The following is a 21,698-nucleotide window of genomic DNA, read 5'->3' as shown; positions in this document are numbered from 1 at the left end:
TTAAGCGCTAAATTATATGGTAGTAGGAATTGATCAAAGATCATCCTGTTGGATTGAGCAAGAGACAGCTTCATGGCATAGGTGGACCTTGCACTGGACTTTTAAAATTATAGAGGGTGGGCTTCCCTGGTGGCGCAGTGGTTGAGAGTCTGCCTGCCGATGCAGGGGACACGGGTTCGTGCCCCAGTCCAGGAAGATCCCACATGCCGCAGAGCGGCTGGGCCCGTGAGCCATGGCCGCTGAGCCTGCGTGTCCGGAGCCTGTGCTCTGCAATGGGAGAGGCCACAACAGTGAGAGGCCCGCGTACCACAAAAAACAAAAACAAAAACAAAAATAAAATTATAGAGGGTAAGGAAGGATATTCTAGGAAAGGAGCCCTTATGCTGCCTCCTTGCTGAACTTTCTCTGAATTTACCCCCATCCTTTAGGATTTATTTTTAAAAAGGAAACACACTCAAACGTTATTCACCATCTTCTACCATGATCTGGCATATAGCACATAATTATATTTAAATATTATAATGTCATTATTTGTATACTGTTTTTTACTCAAAACAAAAAAATGTCTTAGACATATTATTGATGTTACCTTAGAGATACTTGTTAAAAAGCAAGCAGAGAGAATGTGTTTTCTCTTTCAGTGAGGGGGAAAGAATCCTCAGAAGACAGTATGGATCTATTTAACACCCAGTTATAATTTCTCATTAACTGTCCACCAGTTTCCCATTGCCTTTATGCCCTAGAAATGACAAGTGATCCTACTGAATTTTAGTTAGCTAGGACTAATAGAGCAAAGGCTACTTCTGGAAGGGAAATTGACTATAAATGTGATAAAGAGAGAGCCAGTAATTAATAAGACGGGCAATTTTTGATACACATTTGCTGTACTTTTTCTATATATTTTAATTGTATATATGTAGAAGATCCTCATGTTTTTTGATAATGTTCACTTATCCTAAAATTTTTATACTGGTACTAGTTAAAGGTAAGCATGTTACTATGTTCCTGTTTTTCTTCTAGTAAAATCACTGATCATTTTGCAGTAATGGCTGCAACCAATCTGCTCATTAATTTCCTTGTTGCAAGAGGCTTTGCCTAACACACTAGATACAATTTGAGGAATGGACAACAAAATCAATAAATAAGATATTTTCCAAAATCCAGTTATCTTTCAGGGTTTATTAAGCAAATCACTAATATACAGATATTATGCCTTTGAAATGAGGTTTGCCACATAGCATCATCAAATCTTGCTGTGTTTGATATCCTATGTAGCCAGTTAATTAGCCGCCTTTGCTTTCAATTGATTTTTGCTTTTCAAAAGTAAATTCCCTAGATATTCTTTTTATAGTGTTATATCTCTCAAAAAACTGCACATGAATGAGAATTTTAGTATACTTCATTTTTGATGAAATAGACATGTAAGCTCATTACTTACATTGATTTATAAGTACATGATAATAGTCAACACTGAGTTACATTTTTGTAGTTCTTAGGTATTACTTGTATATGTTTTTTAGTAGCTGTTGACTAAATGGATTATAGCATGTGTGAAAAGATGTAAAATGAATATTTCTAAAATTATAATAATGAAAAGTCATAAAAATGCCATGAGCAAACATTTACTCTGTTTATGAACAGATTTCCCAAGTTCTTAAGTTGTTATAAAATTCATAATATATGTTTTTGAAAACAGACAACCAGCCAAAACCATATGTGTTTTCTTCCTTACTGATATAGAATATATTTGAGTGTGTATTTCTCTTCATTTAAAAATAAACTATAGAATAAATTCCCAGAAGTGAAATTACTAAGTCAAAGGGTCCATAAGTTTAAATTTTTGATAGATATTGTAAATTGGGCTATTTCACATTTCTGTTTGTAATACATGATACCACTTTTTCTCGTAACACAGCATCTTTTGAAATATTTGATCTTTCCCAATTACACAGGAGATAAATGGTATCTCTGTGAAGTTTTCATTTACATTTCTCATATCATGAGTGAGCCATTTGTATTGCATTTTCTGGGAACTATCCATATCTTTTGCCTTACTGGGAGGTTGATCTTTTTTCTTACTCTTTGTATTAGCTCTTTATATTGGGAAAATTTGACCATTGCTTGGATCTAATGAATTAATTGCAAGTAGTTTGCTTTTTCTGTTGTTCTTGGTTTGTTTTTGTTTTCCAGATTAGACTATCTTTTGTTTTTCTGACTTTGGATCATGTTTTAAAAATTTTTTATGTAGTTGAATTTGCCAATTTTGTCTTTTGTGACTTCTAAGTTTCATGTCAAAGTTGAAAAGAACCTTCACTGCTCTAAGGTTATAAAAGACTTCTCCAAGCACTTATTCCAGTACTTTTATGGTTTAATTTTGTGCATATAAGTTTTTGATCCACTTGGAATATATTCTTTTGTAAGGTGTGAAGTGTGGAAAAAATAAACTGTATTTTTTCTAGATAGCTATTTTGTTCTAACACCATTTGTTGAAGTCTGTCTTTTGCACTGATTTAATGTGCCACCTTTATTCTATGTGAAAACCTTTATATATTTTGGTTCTATTTTTGGACTTTCTGTTCCATTCCATTGATATGTATATTTTCCTTTATCATAAGCTTAAATATTTCATAGAGCTACTCATCACTTACTCTTTTACAGATTTCCCAAAATTCTTAACTTAAATGTAAACTATTTTTTGTTTATTTCTTAACCTGGGGGTTTCTGGTGGTGTAAATTTGGGCAATCCACCTTGGGTTTTTTATTTTATTCTAGGATTTTATACTCATCTCCCTCCCCTTAGTCTCTTTCTTGTACCCAGAGCTCAGAGCCTGAATTGATCTAAACTTCCTTGTTGTCTTTTTGGGCCCCCAGCTGAATTTTTTTTCTGGTCCTTCTTTCACAGAGCATACAGCCATTTGAGAGTTTCATAGCAGATTGATTGTTCTCATTTCTTGCATCTCTTCTACCAAGTGTGAGTGTAATACTCAGTCTCATAGCATTTGTGGTTTGTTTTGGGTTGATAGTGTACCTGAGGACTACCCAATTTCCTTTTCCTTTTCTGACTTGGGGGATTTTTTCTTGCTAAATTAGCAATATATTTAATTATTGAAAAGCTATTTAGTTATATTTTATCAGTGTTGCTAGGTATTTATGGTGTGAGAGCTTCTACCATGTTGCCAGAACTGGAAGTCTCTCCTATCTTGGCAGTGAATGAATAGTGATTTATAATTTTCTCTTATACCTAGATTAGATAATGTGTATAAAGGTTAAACTTTAGCTGGTCTTTTTTTTTTTAGTGGTACGCGGCCCTCTCACTGTTGTGGCCTCTCCCGTTGCAGAGCACAGGCTCCAGACGCACAGGCCCAGCGGCCATGGCTCACGGGCCCAGTTGCTCTGCGGCATGTGGGATCTTCCCGGACTGGGGCATGAACCCCTGTCCCCTGCATCGGCAGACGGACTCTCAACCACTGCGCCACCAGGGAAGCCCTTTAGCTGGTCTTTTGATATTAGTATTCATCTTTTTGCTACATGTAAGCCAGGGTTTAGAAAAAACAAAAATGACATGTTTGTCAATGTTTCTAAGTTAACATTGGACACAAATTATTTTCTTTATTTTCTTGAATACTGCTAATAAGTGTTAGTAGAGGTTCATTTTTCAAGCTTGTGACTGGTTTATTTTTGGCCAGATTTATGGTAGGTGGCTTTCTACTTAAGGGAGCTAAAACTGAAAATAGGGGCCAGATCTGCAGTAGCATATGTTAGAGAGTATAAGGTGGCAAGATACCACTGTGAAGTTGAAAGAGTAACAGCTCAGTGGTCAGACAGTCAAAGCTAGATGCCATTCTCAGTAGGATGATGAGTGGAGGTAGACCAGAGTAGGAGGACACATCTGTGATTAGAGCTGGTTGATGAATGTTGAGGTTAGTAGACTAGATGAGTGAAGACATATTTACTAATTAATCCTGAAGGTAGCCCTATCGAAAATATATTATCGTTCCTATTTTAAAGATGAGGAAGTTGAAGATTGGGAGGTTAAAAAATCTTGAGCTAGTAAATGATAGAGCTAGGATTTGGACATAGTAATAAGTAGTTCCAAAATTTATGTGCTTAATCTTTATACTGACTTAATAATGAAGCAGGTTTTTTGGGTCAGTTTTCATCTTTTTGTTAATTTGTTAGACTTACCTGTAGAAAATGTTCACCCCTTTAACATGCTTGTGTGAATGCTGGCTGGCTGGGTCTAGGCTGGGTCACACAATAAGTGTATATAATTAAGTCTTTGCGTAGCTCTTGTAGAGTTACTCTCTTATCCCTGCACATAAAAAATTAACAAATTTCTTTGTTGGTGATTTTTAAAATACAACACTGTTATTAAAATAAACAAGTTAGCTGTTAACTTCATGAATAACAGTACATGTTACCTTTCCATACTCTGTCCACCCTACTAGATTTGGGAGGCAAAATCTAATTTGACATTAGGAAGCTCTCAGTTAATCATTAGATAAATTTATATGAGTTTCCCTTAGCATGATTCTGGGAGGTAGTTTATAATAAAATAATGGACAAGGTAAGTAAGATGGAAGCTTACCATTGTTTTTGGATGAACTAGATTTAAAAAAAAAAAGAGTACTATTAATGATCCAAAAGCTCCCTGGGAGACAGACGTAAAATGTTTTTAGGATGTTCAGAAGACCTGGATGTCCTTCTGTAAAATGGGCTTATTAATTGCTTTAATGGTTGTAAAATTGGGACCATCAATCAAACACTCTTTAATAATGAGATTTCTTTGGGCTCAGTTAGCTTTATTCCTTTTCCTTATTAATTTGAATCTGAATGGTAGTGAACTGATTTGTCATTCCCTCCATTATAGCATGAAGATGAGATCAAAAGGAGTAAGCTTATTACTTTCCACTTTAAAATGACAAAAATTTAATTTTATTTATTTGCTTAGTTTATTCGGTTTTCTTTGCTGGTTCCCCCATCTTTAAATGAGGGAGTGCCCCAAGACTCTGCCTTAAACTAGTCTCCACCTAAATATATTCCCTAGGCAAACCTAGACGTTGGATTTGTCGATGAATCCAAATACATGTCCTGAACCTCTTCTGCTTCACTTAAACTCCTTTTAACTAGGTGTTTAATATCTTTTGGATATTTAACGCCAGTCACTCAGTCACTCAGTCTAAGAACCTAGGAGTTATCCCTGAATCCTCTTTCACCTCCCACATCTACTCTTCTGGCAAGTGTTGTTACTCTTCCTTCAAAATATATCCAGACTCTACCATGTTCTTCACTTGCTACTCTGATTCAAACCATCTATGATCTTGCATGTAGACTGATAGATTAATTTTCTAATTGGTTTTCTTGTTTTTTTCTTTGTCCCCTCTTGCTTCTATACAATTTGGTATCTTCACAGCGGGGTGGGGGTAGATAAAAAAAGAGTAAACTAGATCATGTCCTCTTTCTTGCTCAAAACTTGTATTCATTCTGTCGTATTCAGGGTAAAATCAGACTCCTTATAGTGTCCTGCAAGGCCTTACCTAATCAGAAATCTTCCTTTGTCTCTGATTGCCTCTCTTACCACCCTCCATCTTGCTCACTCTTTTTTTTTTTTTTTGCGATACACAGGCCTCTCACCGTTGTGGCCTCTCCGGCTGCGGAGCACAGGCTCTGGATGCGCAGGCCCAGCGGCCGTGGCTCACAGGCCCAGCCGCTCCGTGGCATGTGGGATCCTCCTGGACCGGGGCACGAACCCGCGTCCCCTGCATCGGCAGGCGGACTCTAAACCACTGCGCCACCAGGGAAGCCCCATCTTGCTCACTCTTATCTGGTCACTCGGAATTTTTTTTTCTTGAAAATAATAAACTCATTTCCCTTGTGGGCCTTCAGATCTTATTGTTTCCTCTACCTGCAAAGCTTACATAGATTACTGACGACTTCCTCTTTCACATCCTTATGATATTTGCTCAGGTGTCCACTCTTCAGAGAGGCCTTCTCTGTCTGAAATTTCTTCATTCTACTCAGTCACTTCTAGCCCCTTACTCTGCCTTTGTTTCTAGCTCCTAAAGCTCCTTGACATATTAGTGTGTGTGTGTGTGTGTGTGTGTGTGTGTGTGTCTGTGTGTGTTTGTGTGTATGTGTGTGTGTCTGTGTTTTCCGACTAGAATTCAAGCTTCACTATAGCCTAAGTGCCTAGGATAGGACTTGGGATATAATAGGTACTTAGTCAGTGTTTGATGTATAAATAACTGAGCTTCCTTTATTCCTTTTAATTATATTTTATCCCTCCTAATCCCACAAGGAATTTGAAGTGGCTTAAAAAATACTTCTAAGTGTAATAAAGTAGAAAACATCAGGCATGTAAAATATAGATAGAATAGAAATGACTGGTGGGAAATTAAATATGCAGGTCATGCAAGGTTTTACCTGGTTCTTAATATGGATCAGGAATTTGGCTCTGAGGTCTTAAGTGCCAAAATGAAAGAAGAACACTTTTTCCATATTGAAAAAACATTCTTCTACTTTAGAGAAACACAGCTTTTCCTTGCAATTCAACAACTGTCCTACAGTACATAAAGTAATAAATTTTTTATGGCAATTTTCAGTACCTATCTTAAGTAACTGGAGAGATGATGCCAGGGTAAGTTCAGGGAAAGCAGCTCTCTAGAAACTGATAAGATACTCATACACATTCATATTTGCTCCCTCCCTCTGTGCCTTCCTCCGCCAAAAAAAAAATGCATGCATGCTTCTCTGAGTAAGGTGGTGGAGCTTACTTTAACATGATTGTCAAGGTATAGCAGCTGATTTCTGGCAAAGCAGTGAATTACAACTTACTGTTCTTAAAATGGTTAGTCCATTCCAAACCAAGTTAAAAATTATCCAGATGCTATGCCTTCAGTTAAATAGCTGATAATAGTACTATTTTGATCAAGTTACTCTGTGATAGTTTGTGGTCTTTATTAGGAAGTTTTGACATCTAGCATCTTAGATTCAGAACTAATGAAGCAAATTATTAGTGTGCTTCATAATATGCTGACTCCAGAATTCTTAATACATGAGTGGAGAATTAATTGCATTTTAATAGAGAAAATTCCCATCACTTCAGCCTGTTTACTTGATTAGATTGAAATTGAATGTATTTGAAATTAGTTTTAGGTAAATCTTTTATTAGGATCATCACTGAGTTATTAATGATTGAACCAAATCCTTCAAATTATTGTATGATTTAAATAATTCAAGTTTTTGGAGAAGAACCGGTTTAGGATATGTTATAAATAGTATTGGTCAGTGGTAGCATACTAACTTGGAAATAACCACACTGAGTTCTAAAGATTCATTTCATGTTTTAATATACTCTTTTCTTTTGAACTTACCACTTCTATTCTTATATCTCAGGCTTTCTTTTGGTGTAAGGAAGAGAATATTTGGGAGATGGAAGACAGTTATGCATCCTGTCAGTATGTTTTCCCTATTTAGAGTTGATAGTTTGGTTAGGTGTCTGTTAAGGGAAAAAAGTGAATTGGCTGTATGATGCAGTGTTTTTGCAACACATCACTAATCGTGAGAGGAATTTGTTTTCTTAGAGCTTTTCCTTTCCCTTGTTTCTTCCTTTCTTGTGATTTTGTTTTCAGATTGTCTCCTTTTATTACTGTAACTGTCCTGACTCTGCACAGCTGTCCTTTTTCTTGTCTATATTGTTCCATACATGTTGTCTCTTTTGTCCCCAGTCTTCCCTGACTCTTGTCACAGAACTCTTATTAGCTCTCTACCGCCCCCCAACTTTATTTCACCTCTATCTGTAATTACTATTTTCTTTTTCCTAGATTGACATAAGAAAATTCAATTTGTCTTCGTTTTCATTACCAGAAGAGACCTCTAAAGGGTAACAGTGGAACTTTGAAAAAAGCATTTAGATTGGGATTTTGACCAATATTAATTGCTTATGTGGTTTGGAAACTACATTAATTTTTTAGTAAAAAGAGTAATTTTCCTTGCTGTTTTCTATTAATATAATTTATTCTTTTAAAAATACATAGGAAAGATAGCAATAGGTGCCCGGTGCAACACATGTTTTCTTTATTTAATGAATTCGCTATCAAAGGATTTGTTCAAGTGGAAATAGTATTTCAATCTCTGAGAGAGGTTATGGGCTCCAGCATTTGAAAAGTAGACTAAAGTTTCCTACAAACAATGTTTCTAAAGTTTTTTTAATCAGTGACATTGTAGAGTCCTGAGAAGAGCATGAGCTTCAGTGTTTGAGATTATAAAATTTGAGTTTGATGGGTCTGTGTTTAGAACCTCCCTCTTTCTCTTTAGCAGGATAATTGTTAAACTTATTTTATTGTCAGTTTCATTGCCTGTAAGATGCAGGAAATACCTCAAAAGGGAAGTTGTGAGGAGTAAATGAAATGGAAAACATCTAGCATGGTACCTGGCAGATGGCATCTCTAATTAGCTACTGTTCTATAAACTTCTCAAAGAAAAGTTTAGTGACCTTCTGATCTGCTGGTAAGTCCATCTGGATTGGCACTTGTCATGCATCAGAGCTTAGGACAAATTTCACAATATCATGGCATGGATTAAGGAATAGGCTTTATTGGGAACAGGTGACATTTTATGGGGACAAGCCAGGATCAGCAAGAAGAAGGTAAGGCATGGGTTTCCCATCCTTTCATTATTCCACACAGAGGGATGCCAGAGGTTTGACAGTCTGCTCAATATAAAGCATAGGTATTTATTCTAGTGAAGGTATCCTGTCCTATATATTATTCTCTCTTACGTATTAGAATACGTGGTAGATCAACCTCATATGTGAATTGTCACACAGACTACTTGGGAATCAGACAGAATAGTGTGGATGCCTGCAGTCATCTAAGAAATTCATCTGTCCAGCATGTGGAGACCTGGGGCCCATGGGAAGTTGGGTTTGCCCTGCTAAGGGAAGAAGCTCTGGCTTTGTCTAAAGCTGAGTGAGGTCACAGAGCCTCTCCTGCTGGGAGAAGGGGATAAAGGAGTGATTCCAGCTCACTGACTAGGCACCCGGAGTGACTCCTGACTGCATTTACAGACAGTTCTACTTCTTGCATCATACTTTATTGTCCAGAGTTAGTGAATCCATTTTCTCAACTAATAAGTATCAAATGTGAAATATTATATATTTGTTTATTTTTATGCTATTTAAGTAAGTTGATGTCAGAATAGGTAACAGAAGAATGCATTTCAGAGTCTTTGAATGAATGTTGCTCCCCCAAAAAATTGGTCTTGATTTGACCAGTCTCAGCTCAGCTTCACAAATATTATTAGTTTGTCCAGGCACAGTGTTAGGCACTTACTCTAGGAATTGAACAATGAGTAAAACAAAGTCCATATCCTCAGGGAGTTTGGTGTGGTGTCTAAGAGGAGTAAAATAGAAGTAGCAGAATTTCTTAAAAATAGAAGTAGAGTGTAAGAAAAACCATGAAAGATAATCACCAGAAGACCAAGGGAAGAAAGTGAGAAAAGGTCTCAAAAGACAGCCAGTGTTGAATCTTAAATTAAACTTTCCTTCTGCAGGAGAATTTCAAGCATTTTTTAAAAAATTGAATTATAGTTAATTTACGATGTGTTAGTTTCTGGTGTACAGCAAAGTGATTCAGTTATACATATGTGTGTGTATATAAATATTCTTTTTCATATTCTTTTCTGTTATGGTTTATTATGAGATATTGAATATAGTTCTTTGTGCTATACAGTAGGACCTTATTGTTTATATATTTTATATATAGTAGTTTATATCTGCTAATCCCAAACTCCTAATTTATCCCCCCCCTTCCGCTTTGGTAACCGTAAGATTGTTTTCTATGTCTGTGAGTCTATTTCTGTTTTATAAACAAGTTCATTTGTATCTTTTTTTTTTTAGATTCCACATATAAGTGATACTTGTCTTTCTCTGACTTACTTCACTTAGTATGATAATCTTTAGGTTCATCTGTGTTGCTGCAAATGGCATTATTTCATTCTTTTCTATGACTGAGTCATATTCCATTGTGTGTATATATATTTGTGTGTGTGTGTGTATGTGTATATATACATACACACACACACACACAGTGTCTTCTTTATCTGTTCATCTGTTGATGGACATTTAGGTTGCTTCCATGTCTTGGCTATTGTAAGTAGTGCTGCAATGAACATTGCAGTGCATGTATCTTTTCAATTTATGTTATTCTCCAGATATATGCCCAGGAGTGAGATTGCTGGATCATATGGTAACTCTATTTTAGTTTTTAAAGGAGCCTTCATACTATGCTCCATAGTGGCTGCACCAATTTACATTCCCACCAACAGTGTAGGAGGGTTCCCACTTTTCCACACCGTCTGCATCATTTATTATTTGTAGACTTTTTGATGATGCCCATTCTGACCAGTGTAAGGTTGAATGTCTCATTGTAGTTTTGATTTGCATTTCTCTAATAATTAGCAGTGTTGAGCATCTCTTCATGTACCTTTTGGCCATCTGTATGTTTTCTTTGGAGAAATGTCTATTTAGGTCTTAATGTCCATTTTTCTGATTGGGTTTTTTGTGTTTTTGTTATTGAGTTGTATGAACTGTTTGTATATTTTGGAAATTAAGCCCTTGTCAGTTGCATCGTTTGCACATACTTTCTGCCAGTCTGTAGGTTGTCTTTTCATTCTGTTTATGGTTTCCTTTGCTGTGCATCAAGCATATTGATAGCTCCTACATTTTCTAGTTTGTGGATGGGACAGTAGGAAAAAGAGTGATTTTTAAAAAAAGTGTTGCTTGGCTGTGTAGCATAAGGAGTTTGGAGCTTAGCAAAAATTTCATTTTACTTCTTTGGGAAGTATGGTTTACAGTAGTTTTTAGTAAGTGGTAGTCCAGAATATTACATTTTAGTGTTACAGATTTACTAATGAAATAACAGGGACTCATTCTAAGGTAGGAGAAAAATAAACAAATGAGCAAGAATCTGTCAACACCTTGCAGTTGCTGTCTAACTTTTAAAAATGTTTAAGTGCTAAAGAGGGCAGATGGAAATTATATTAATCACTGCATGCTCAGCATGCAACTTACCGGAAAAAAAAAAGCACGTTGAGAGGCAGAATACTTTTTTCTAAATGTTATGCTTTTGAGAGATTTTTAAAAAAATAGAGGTCAGATTTAGTCATATATCTGGTCCTGCCATTAGAAATAAAAGGGCTTCCTTGGTGGTGCAGTGGTTGGGAGTCCGCCTGCTGATGCAGGGGACACGGGTTCGTGCCCCGGCCCGGGAGGATCCCACGTGCCGTGGAGCCTCTGGGCCCGTGAGCCATGGCCGCTGAGCCTGCGCGTCCGGAGCCTGTGCTCCGAGGCGGGAGAGGCCACAGCAGTGAGAGGCCCGCATACTGGAAAGAAAAAAAAAAGAAAAGGAAAACGCTTTTAAAATGCATTCCTTGAGAAATTCTTTGCGTTTTAAAGAAAATTGTTTGTTGTTGACCAGCTTTTGATTTCTGTTTTATGGAGTTTCTGAGTATTGTTTAGGAAAACTATGATTCTCAGAGGAAAGTGTGGTCTCTGCGATGTTTCTAAGATATTTTATTAGTTATATATGGTATTAAGGTAAGATCACAAACTAGGTTTTGGGGTTTTTTTTTTTTGGTGATCAATATAGATTTTATTTTTTGTTGTTTTTAAGTATAATTGATTTACAATATTATATTAGTGTCAGGTGTACAACATAGTGATTCAGTATTTTTATATATCACAAAGTGGTCACCACACTAAGTCTGGTTACCATCTGTCAAAATTTAAAAAAAAAAGTTATTACAGTATTATTGGCTATATTCCCTATGCTGTACATTACATCCTGCGACTTATGTATTTTATAGCTGGAAGTTCTTACCTCTTAATCCCCTTTATTTTGCCCACCCCTCTACCCCAGGATTTAGAGTTCCAGCCCTAACCTTGCTGGTATTGTTATGTGATCTTGAAAACCTCTTAACTTCTACATATACAGGTGCATGCAGTGTTATTTTTCTAGGTGATTTTGGCCTTTTCATCCTTCCAGATTCTGTATTTAATAATGTCAGTATTTTAAAATCACCATTATATGGCTTTGCATAACACTATTTTATAAATGGTGTATTTTTAAGAATATCCAATTTTAAATGACTGGACATAATCCAAGCACATTTTGTTGACGTGTACATGTAGGCTGGCCTTTGACCTTTCATTTGGTACTTTTTGCTTAGCTAACTTTTGTGAACAACAGAAGGCAGAGCTTGGAAACTTGATGTATGTGTAGTTGTGAACATGGCTTGGACTGGACGTGGTAGTGATGTTTATTATTTCTCTCTCAGTTAAGATATATCCCATTCATGTTTTGTGATTTACTAGTGTTAACCAATTTAGAAAAATGGCAGACACTGGAACCGTGGAAGGTGGTAGAGAAGTAGACAGCTTAGTTGCTTTCCCCAAGAGAGTATACCTTAGTGTCATATTGTTTCTAGTAGTTTTATAAATGCTGCCCCAAGTCATTTAACTTAGTTTATTACCACCAGTAGCAGTGATTACCTTGTCTTGGGAGTTTGGGAGGTTGGCATCAGCATCTCTTAAATGTCTTAAAATGGCCCGTCAAAATTGGCTTAACTAACTAGGTACCAAGGCCAGTTTGAGTTTAGTATATATATTTTTTAAAAAAGGAATCACAAATATTTCATAATAAATATTTTGTCATTGCTGCTTAATATATCGTAGTGCTCAGTAACCATTCTCATTACTTTATATATTGAAATTGCAGTTCACAGACTACAGTGAAATTAGTAGTGCATGGCCTTATTGACCATACAGAATAGAGAAAGAGAAAGATTAACATTTACTTATGGTTTGCTTCTTAATATAAGATGGACTTAATTGTATATTAAGCTCCTTAATATACAAGGACTGATCTAACCTTAAAATAAGTGAGGAACTTTGTTGGGCTATGTAGGCTTTCATCTATATGATTTTGTGTTTAGAATAAACACAGATTATTCATAAAATTTAAAAATTTGGAAGGATTTGTAGAATGGATCATTTAGGCAATCTTTTAGATATAATTTATGAAGTGTCAGTATCAAGTAATGAGACAAGTATCTCATACAAATAAATTCTATAACAGCTATGATTCTCATCAGAAAGGAGGTAGGGTTGGGGTCTTGTAATTTGAATAGAATATTCTTAGCAATGATCTTTTGGTTAAGATACCAAAAGCATAGGCAACAAAAGCTGAAATAAGCAAAGGGACTGCATCAAACTAAAAAGCTCTACACAGCAAAGGAAACAAGTTAAAAAGGCAATCTATAGAATGGGAGAAAATATTTACAGATGATGTATCTGATAAAGGGTTAATATCTTAGATATATAAGGAACTCATACAACTTAAAAACAAAAAACCAAATAATCATATTTTTAAATGGGCAAACAACCTGAATAGACTTTTTTCCAAAAAAGATATACAAATAGGCAATAAGTACATGAAAATGTGCTCAACATCACTCATCATCAGAGAAGTTTAGATAGCTTTAAAATAGATTGTCAAATAGTACATCCTTATTTTATACTGTAAAATTAGTGAATCATTGTAGTTCAGCAAATATAGAATGATTAAGGATTAAGTTTACATGGCAGGCAGTTTTGCTTTTTTTTAGAAAAAAGTAATAAACAAGTTCTAGTAGGGTTTGGTTATTTAGGCAGCAGAAATATCTCAAGTTAAGTACATTTGGACTTTGGGGAAACAGTGTTTATAAATGTTACAAAAGGCCCTTATCTTTAGCATGAGGGCATAATAGGTATCCTCTAAGGTTCCTACCAGGATTGATAGTTCTTTATTTTGTTGGTTTTCTTCACTTTTAGATACAGTTTCTATTATAAACTATTAATTATTCAGTGACACACATGGAGCTACTTTAGGGAAAGATAAAAATCTGATTTCTTTGGAGTATCTTTCCCTTTAATTTTAACTTTCATCTCCGTATGGTTTTGTTTTTCATCATTTTGCAATAATACTTTTATCCTCTATGATATCTAGTAATGTTTATACTAAGGTAGGTTTTTTTCATTGATTGTATTTTGAATCTTCTTGTAGCCAATATTAACTAATGTGGCCCTTTTGATAGGAACTGTTATTGTGTTTGTAACTGTTTTCATTGTTCTTTTATCTTCCAAGTTATTCATGGCAACCTGCTACAGCTATCACTATCGAGAATGACTTGATGCTTTATCAGCTTTGTATTTTATGACATTTTTCCTCTTGGCATTTTATTTTATTTTATTTATTTTTTTTGCGGTACGCAGACCTCTCACTGTTGTGGCCTCTCCCGTTGCGGAGCACAGGCTCCCGACTCGCAGGCTCAGCGGCCATGGCTCACGGGCCCAGCCGGTACGCGGTATGTGGGATCCTCTTGGACCGGGGCATGAACCCGTGTCCCCTGCATTGGCAGGCGGACTGTCAACCACTGCGCCACCAGGGAAGCCCTTGGCATTTTATTTTAAAGTATAGCATACATGTTGTGGAAGAAGTGCAAATAGAAATGAAAATTGCATTTTGATGTTTTATGTCTTGTCAGGAAATCTTTCATTATACCTTCTAACTGCTGCAAATTTCATTCTTATACCAATAATATAAAGGCTTATAGTCAAAATATAACTCTTGCCTAGCAATAGGTATAATTTATATTTTTTTGTGACAATGTATGGAAATGTAAAATATTAATGAGTACTTTCCCCCTTGTTCAAGAGCCAGTGTTGACACTTTTAAGAAAGTAAAACCTGCATTTTAAGGCGTTAAACTCAGTTTTAAAGTCTTTTAGTTGGAAAAATATTAAGTATGGCACAAACCTAGAAAACCCAGAAAATTTTATTATTTAAAAAAATTAATTTTATAAAAATTAAAAATATATGCTTGGCAAAAACAAAGCAAAACAAAAGAATATTACCCTATATGGCAGAAGTATAAACATAAATGATGAAGTGGGAGAAAATATTGAAGCATCTTTAACCAATGAAGAAATTTCACAAATTAATAAATGAAATTCCAGGAATTCATTAAAAATGCTGGCAAAGAATATATACAGTGCACTGAAAAATAAATGCCTTTGCAGAGATGTTCTGCTATGTTTAAAATACAAATGCAAATTAAAACTTCCCTGAGATACTATTTTTTCACCTAGTTGACTGGTAAACATAAAGCCTAATATTATATTGGGTTGGCCAAAAAGTTTGTTTGGGTTTTTCCCTAAGATCTTACAGAACTTTTTGACCAAACCAATACTTTGTTTGAATAGATAAGGAGAAGCAGTTACTCTCAGATTTTTGATTGGGTTATAAATTTGTATAACTTCTCCGGAAATATGTTTCAAAATTTAAATACACATACTCTTTGACCAAGTGCTTTAAGTTTTAGAAATGTATCCTAGATAGATAAATACACATGTATATGAAGGTGTAAATACAAGACTGTTCATTGCAGGGAGGGCCCTTTTAGTAACTTGTTGCTCTTCATATGTACCTGAATGTGGGTAGAATGTCTCTGGAAGGGTACAGAAAAAGTAGCAGTGCTTGCTTCTTGGGGCATGAACTGAGATTAGCCGAAGAGGACATAAATGCAGCTTTTTTTTTAGAATAATTCTTTATTTTTATTTATTTATTTTTGGCTGTGTTGGGTCTTCATTTCTGTGCGAGGGCTTTCTCTAGTTGTGGCAAGCGGGGGCCACTCTTCATCGCAGTGCACGGGCCTCTCACTATTGCAGCTTCTCTTGTTGTGGAGCACAGGCTCCAGATGCGCAGGCTCAGTAGTTGTGGCTCACGGGCCTAGCTGCTCCGCGGCATGTGGGATCTTCCCAGACCAGGGCTCAAACCTGTGTCCCCTGCATTGGTAGGCAGATTCTCAACCACTGCGCCACCAGGGAAGCCCATAAATGCAGCTTTTGCACTGAATATCCTTTACAGAATAAATAAGCATGTGTTACCTGCTAAAATTAATATTCAAAAGAATGACATTGAACTAAAACTTTTTTATAAGCCATATGTGAAATACGCCATCAGTGGATACACAGAAGCTATTTGTTCATCACCAGTGTGTCAGTAATGCAGCAGTGTTTGGGCGTTTGCTACTCCATTCAAACATCTGTCCCTCAAAAGGAAGTTTTCTTTGACTTCCTCTCCTCACCCTAGACTAGCTAGGGCAGGCACCCTATTAAAGATTTATTCATCCTCTGTATTTTGTCTGAGCACTTACTACATCTGTGATTAAGTAGTTAATGTTTAATGTTTTTTTCCCCCCATTGTTAGAGTTAGGTTCATTGAGGGTCTTTCACTGCTGGGGCAGTATGTACTATGATATATTGTGTTTTGGTAACAGTGCATATTTGAATGAGTGAGGATTAATTCTAGAGTATCAGAGCAAAGCCACAGCCTATTAGGAAATTACAATAAACATGTCTTCTCACCCATGTTGACATTTCTGTTCCTTCTTTCAGTGGCTTCCCTAAAACAAACAAACAATTTAACCTTTTTTTTTGTGAGGAGGAGGGGGAGATCACAAAGCCCTTTTAGAAACCATGATAATCATAAAACTGTGGTGATGCAAATACCCCCAAATTTTGTTACATAATTTCTGTAGTATCATGGATTTCCCTAAAGCTCTTGATGTAGACCCACATGACTCCAAGGTTTCACTCTGCAGGATTGATTCTTCTGACTGACTATTATTTTATTCTGACAGTTTTTGGTCTCTTTGCTATTTTGACTGTTTCTCTTGTTCCTAGGACTGGGCTTTTGTATTTTATAACAGTAAATTTCAAACGTACAGAAAAGTTGAAAAACTGTACTTTGGATACCAAAATATCCATCACTCATATTCTATAATTAACTTTTTGTCATATTTCCTTTCTCATGTAATTTCCCATCAATCCATTCATTATCCTTTTTTTATTTAATGCATTTCTGAGTAAGTTGTTAACATCATTACACTTTCTTCCATATACTTCAGCTTGCCTGGCATTAACTTAAAGTTCAGTATTGTTTACAGGATTCTTCTTTGAGGTAGAAATTTATATACGATGAAATGCACCAATTTTAAGTGTAACATTTGATGAATTTTGACAAGTGTATACACCTGTGTAACTCAAACTCCTATCGAGATGCAGACCATTATCATCACCCCCAGAAAGTTTGCTCCTGTTGCTCCTCAGTATTTTTTGTGCTTTATTTAAGTGATAACTTACTCCTGTTTAATTGTTATTTTTACATCATGATGATTCTCTCAGATTTGCACTGTTTGATCAGCATTTTCTCTATCATAAGCTGAGGGTTGGTGACAGAGTATCAGCTAACCCAGGATCCTTAAGAATCAGCCTAGCCATAAAACCAAGAAGATCCAGTAGGAGTCAGTAACACAGTCTCCAACCTGGTGGTTGTGTTGGTGGTGTTTGCAGGGTAAAAGAGGTATAGGGGGAATGACTGGGTGGAAGGAAGTCTTATTAGTGCCCTGTGTTCACAAGGTATACTACAGGGAGAAACTTATTTTGGTTGACAAACTTCCTGTTCAAGAACTCTTACTCCATCTCAGCTTTGAACACAGCTTAGTTATCATAGGATGTTTTCCAGTATTCATATAGTGAATTACTGTAATGGGAGGAAGATTGTTGAGTCACAAACAGTGTATTGGAGTCATTTTGCTTTCCAGGGAAACATTTTCCTAGTCTAAAATTTTAAGTGTGTACTTGGAAGTTAGAGCTATTTTTAAAATGTGCTGTTTTTAGCTGGACGATAGCTTGCTTTATCTTACATGTCCATTTATCACATTATTATGTAGTTTCTGATGCTTTAACATTATCGGGACAGCACAGTTTTAGTAACAGAAGAAATTTAAGGTTATTTATGTCTCACATTCACATTCAAATTTAAACCCCTTTAGCATTGGGGGGGTCATTAGTTAATAAGTCTAATAATTTTATTTCTGGACAGCAGTTTTGGTGCTTCTCATTAGCCAAGGAGCAATAAACACACTCAGTTTTGGAAAGTGTATTGCCAGTGTTAAATTGTTAATATAAAACAGCCATTTACCTAATCATCTGTGTTTTTTTGTATATTCTCACACAGAAGAAAGAACCTTCTAAATCCAGTGTGGAGAAAAAAGTGACCAAGGTTGCAGAAGCAAAAAAAGTAATGAAGAGAAATTTTAAAGTAAATAAGAAAATAACATTTACTGATGAAGGAGAGGTAAGATTCTGTAAATGTTTCATTTCTGAGGTACATTCCAAGTATTAGAAAGAGTTTGACTCTCCTGCTGACTTGCCATTCTTTAATAAGAAAAATAATGTTTCTCTAAAGCACTCGGGCAATTCCTTTCATTGTTACTGTAGGTAATTGGTCAGCTCTGCATCTGTAGGCAAGAATGACTTTCTGACAGTAAGCTGGGATACTTTCTGGTAATAACAACAGAGTTGGTTTTGGACTTTCCAAATCCTGTATTTATAGATAAGACTTTCATGTCATGGGGTCCATCTGTTAACATGCTCTATGGGAACATGCTCAAGGATAGTAATACAGGTACTGGCCACAGCTTCTTTTGCTTGACTCTGGAAAGCCTCTGCTCTGTGGTTCCTCAATTTTAGATGCCATATTGGCATGTTTTTTACTTACTGGCCTGCTGTGGGAAGGAATTCCCTGCTTTAAAATAACCTCGGACATATAGGTGCCTGGTTTTCATTTCACCATTATCTGGTCTTAGTGTAAATACATCCCAATAGAGTAGGAAAGGGGTTACCACTCACAGATTGCTCATGAAAGATCACTCTATTAGATAATAATATCTTCATTTTTTAAAGAGGAAATATATCTAGAATGTCAAGTGACTCACCTAAGGAGTGATGGCTAGAGTCAGTGGTTATGGCAGGATCTTCTGAATATTGTCTCTGTTTCACTCTCACCAACCTACGGGTTTCCCTGTTCATTCTGATATAGCACTCAACACCCCATGCCCACCATGATCTCATTTCCCTTGCCCTATGTTTAGTTTTTCTTCATAGCACTTATTATGAGACTTTACATTCTGTATTTATTCGGTGGTTGTCCATTTCTTCCATTCCAGTGGGATGAGGGAAGGTATTTCTATTTCACTGGGTTGAGAAAAGCTACATGAGGGAAGGTATTTGTTGGCTATGTTTACTACTCTGTCCTCTGCACTTAGAATAGTGCCTAACAAATAGTAAACCCTCAGAAAAAGTCTGTTCTAATACCCCAGTAAAATAACAGAGCTTTTTATACTGACTGTAATGTATCACATCAGATATTTCATCATTATTAATAAAAATGCTTCCTGCACACTCTATATTCAGTGGAGTGTGTTTCCTTTTAATTCTGAAGTTAACAAAGATTTGCATTTTACTTCAGGGAAGAGGGCTTTTTTTAGTAGCCCAAATTTGCACTAGTAATACGGAGTAAAATGGTGTATAAACCATACGAAAACTAACAAAATAGAATGTAATTCAGCGTGTTGAAGTTGCAGAGGAAGCCTATATAGCTGGAAAGTATGAATCTTTGTGAAATTACTGAGAAGAGGTCAGTCAGCACCTGAGAAACAGGCTAGACCAGAAAATAGTTAGTTGTAGTATTACATCGATGCTCACTGTAAAAGATTAGTGCTGTTAGCATAATGAGGTTCCTTACTGTGCTACTAAATTTAACTGTACATATTATACCCATTAGCTTCAAGTTGAGTGTAAATCCTTAACTGTAAAATGTTTCAGTGTAAACTTATTGCTGATAGGAGCTCTGTGTGGCTCGGAGCCGCTGCACTGAAACTTCTGATCTAAAACTCTGAAAGAAATGCTACCATTTGTTCAACCCACAGAGGGATGAATGTTTTTCACTCTGCTAGAAAAAGGAGTGAAGAGTCAGAGCAGTGGATGGTGTTCTTACTGTCACAGCTCATCCCTTTCACTGCTTCCTCAGTGCCAGTGACTGCTAGCATGGCTACTCATGCATTTGTGACCCTTGTTCATTGCTTCAAGCTGCAACTCTGTCGGAATCTCATCTTGAAGAATGTGGTGGTGACAGGAGTGAGAGGAGGCACTAATACCTGTGATGTGTGTGCCTGCAACTTCCATTTGCCTGCCGTTTAATTAGCAGTCTTTCAGAAACTGTGGCAGCTGCTTAAGTCCTCCTGGCAACCAGTTATTAGGCAAAATAAGAAAATTGTTTTTGTCGAAACTGTCTAGAATTTTACTGTGTTAGGCCGGGAAGATTATTAAGTCAAACAACCCTTATTTTTCAGGTAATGACACAGATGTCCAGAGATTAAGTAATTCATTCAGGATTATGCACTGGGCTAGTGAAAAAGCCAGGACATTCAGACAGGTCTCCTGACTCCCGGATCAGTGCTCTGACTTCTTTGTCACCTTGTTCCTAACATAAAAAGGTTGTGTAAAATTATGTAGATCTGAGCAGGCTTGTGAAACCCAAACTAACTTTCTCCTTTACACTTAAGTTATTTCAGTTTGTATGTGCGGTATCAGCTGATATGTGATTCCTCAATCAATTTTGAGCATCTCATGTGTGCCAGATAATGTGTTGGGTTCTGAGGACACATGAATAAGGCATATGGCTGCCCTCAAGGAGATTAGTGATTAATTTACAGGAAAGTAAAACAACCCAGTGTGGTGAGAGAGGTGTTACAGGAGGTACACCAAGGTGCCATGGCAGTGGCGGGGATGCACTGTGGCCAGCCTGGCCACCGCCCTGTGTGGGTCATTTGGAGCTGAGTTGGTGGAGTATAGCATACTAAGAACACTGAAATGATGTTGAAGCAACTGCCTTCTCCTCCAAATTATTTAATGAAAATTTCCTTTAATCCTGCTCTCATGAGTTATGGAAGCATTACTTTATCCTGACTGGGAAAGTCTTTTCCGTGACTTGCTCACTTTTATTATAAAGCTTGTTAGAAAGTTTAAGAAATGTAGGTTGTAAGGCAGAAAGTATGTATCATTATACAAAGGAAAGTGGTGTTCTGTTACTATTCCTTGTCTCCTACCCCATACTCACCTTTTTCCTCTCTGCAGTTGGTTCAGCAGTGGCCACAAGTGCAGAAGTCTGTCTCCAAGGATACTGAGGAAGAGGACGATGCTGGTGGTATCAACTTAGATAAAGCAAAGGAAAGGCTTCAAGAAGAGGACAAATTTGACAAAGAAGAATATAGGAAGAAAATTAAGGCAAAGCATCGGGTAAGCTTTCCATCTTGAATTAATACTGAGTGAAATTTAATATGTCCTAAATATATGTACATGTTCATTAGATATTCTTTAGTAACTAAGTTACTTTATTGTTTTCTTTAACCTTATTTTTCTGTAGCTATTTTGTTGTTTTCTCTAGTCCTTCTTTTCCCTTCTGCTCGTGGAGTCTTTGTATATTAACTAGTTTCTGAGAATGTCACCTAAATCTGCTTTTGGTTGAGGTGACCCAAATTATAGTGATTTTTTTTCAAATAAAGTTTTAATTTGGAGATAATTGTAGTTGCACATGTAGTAGTTAGAAGTAATAGAGACAGAGCCTGTGTGCTCCATTTCTATAACTTTGTCATTTCAGGAATGTTATATAAATGAAACTGTGTAGTATGTAGCCTTTTAAGATTGGTTTTTTTCACTCAACACCCCATTCTTTCTGTTACTGAGTAGTGTTCCGT

General features: G+C 36.3%; 1 protein-coding gene across 1 annotated transcript in view; it reads left to right on the top strand.

The window, feature by feature from the left end:
- Positions 1 to 21,698, top strand: part of DDX10 (DEAD-box helicase 10) — a 289,494-nt gene that overhangs the window by 149,736 nt on the left and 118,060 nt on the right. The window contains exons 14-15 of the mRNA XM_082845741.1: positions 18,119 to 18,238; positions 21,079 to 21,240. Of these exons, the coding sequence (XP_082701867.1) occupies positions 18,119 to 18,238; positions 21,079 to 21,240 (282 nt within the window). The remainder of the gene's footprint in view (positions 1 to 18,118; positions 18,239 to 21,078; positions 21,241 to 21,698) is intronic.

The sequence above is a fragment of the Leucopleurus acutus genome, assembly GCF_964270905.1.
Source record: "Leucopleurus acutus genome assembly, chromosome: 8".
Lineage (NCBI taxonomy): Eukaryota > Metazoa > Chordata > Mammalia > Artiodactyla > Delphinidae > Leucopleurus > Leucopleurus acutus.
This window is presented reverse-complemented; position numbering and strand designations above follow the sequence as displayed.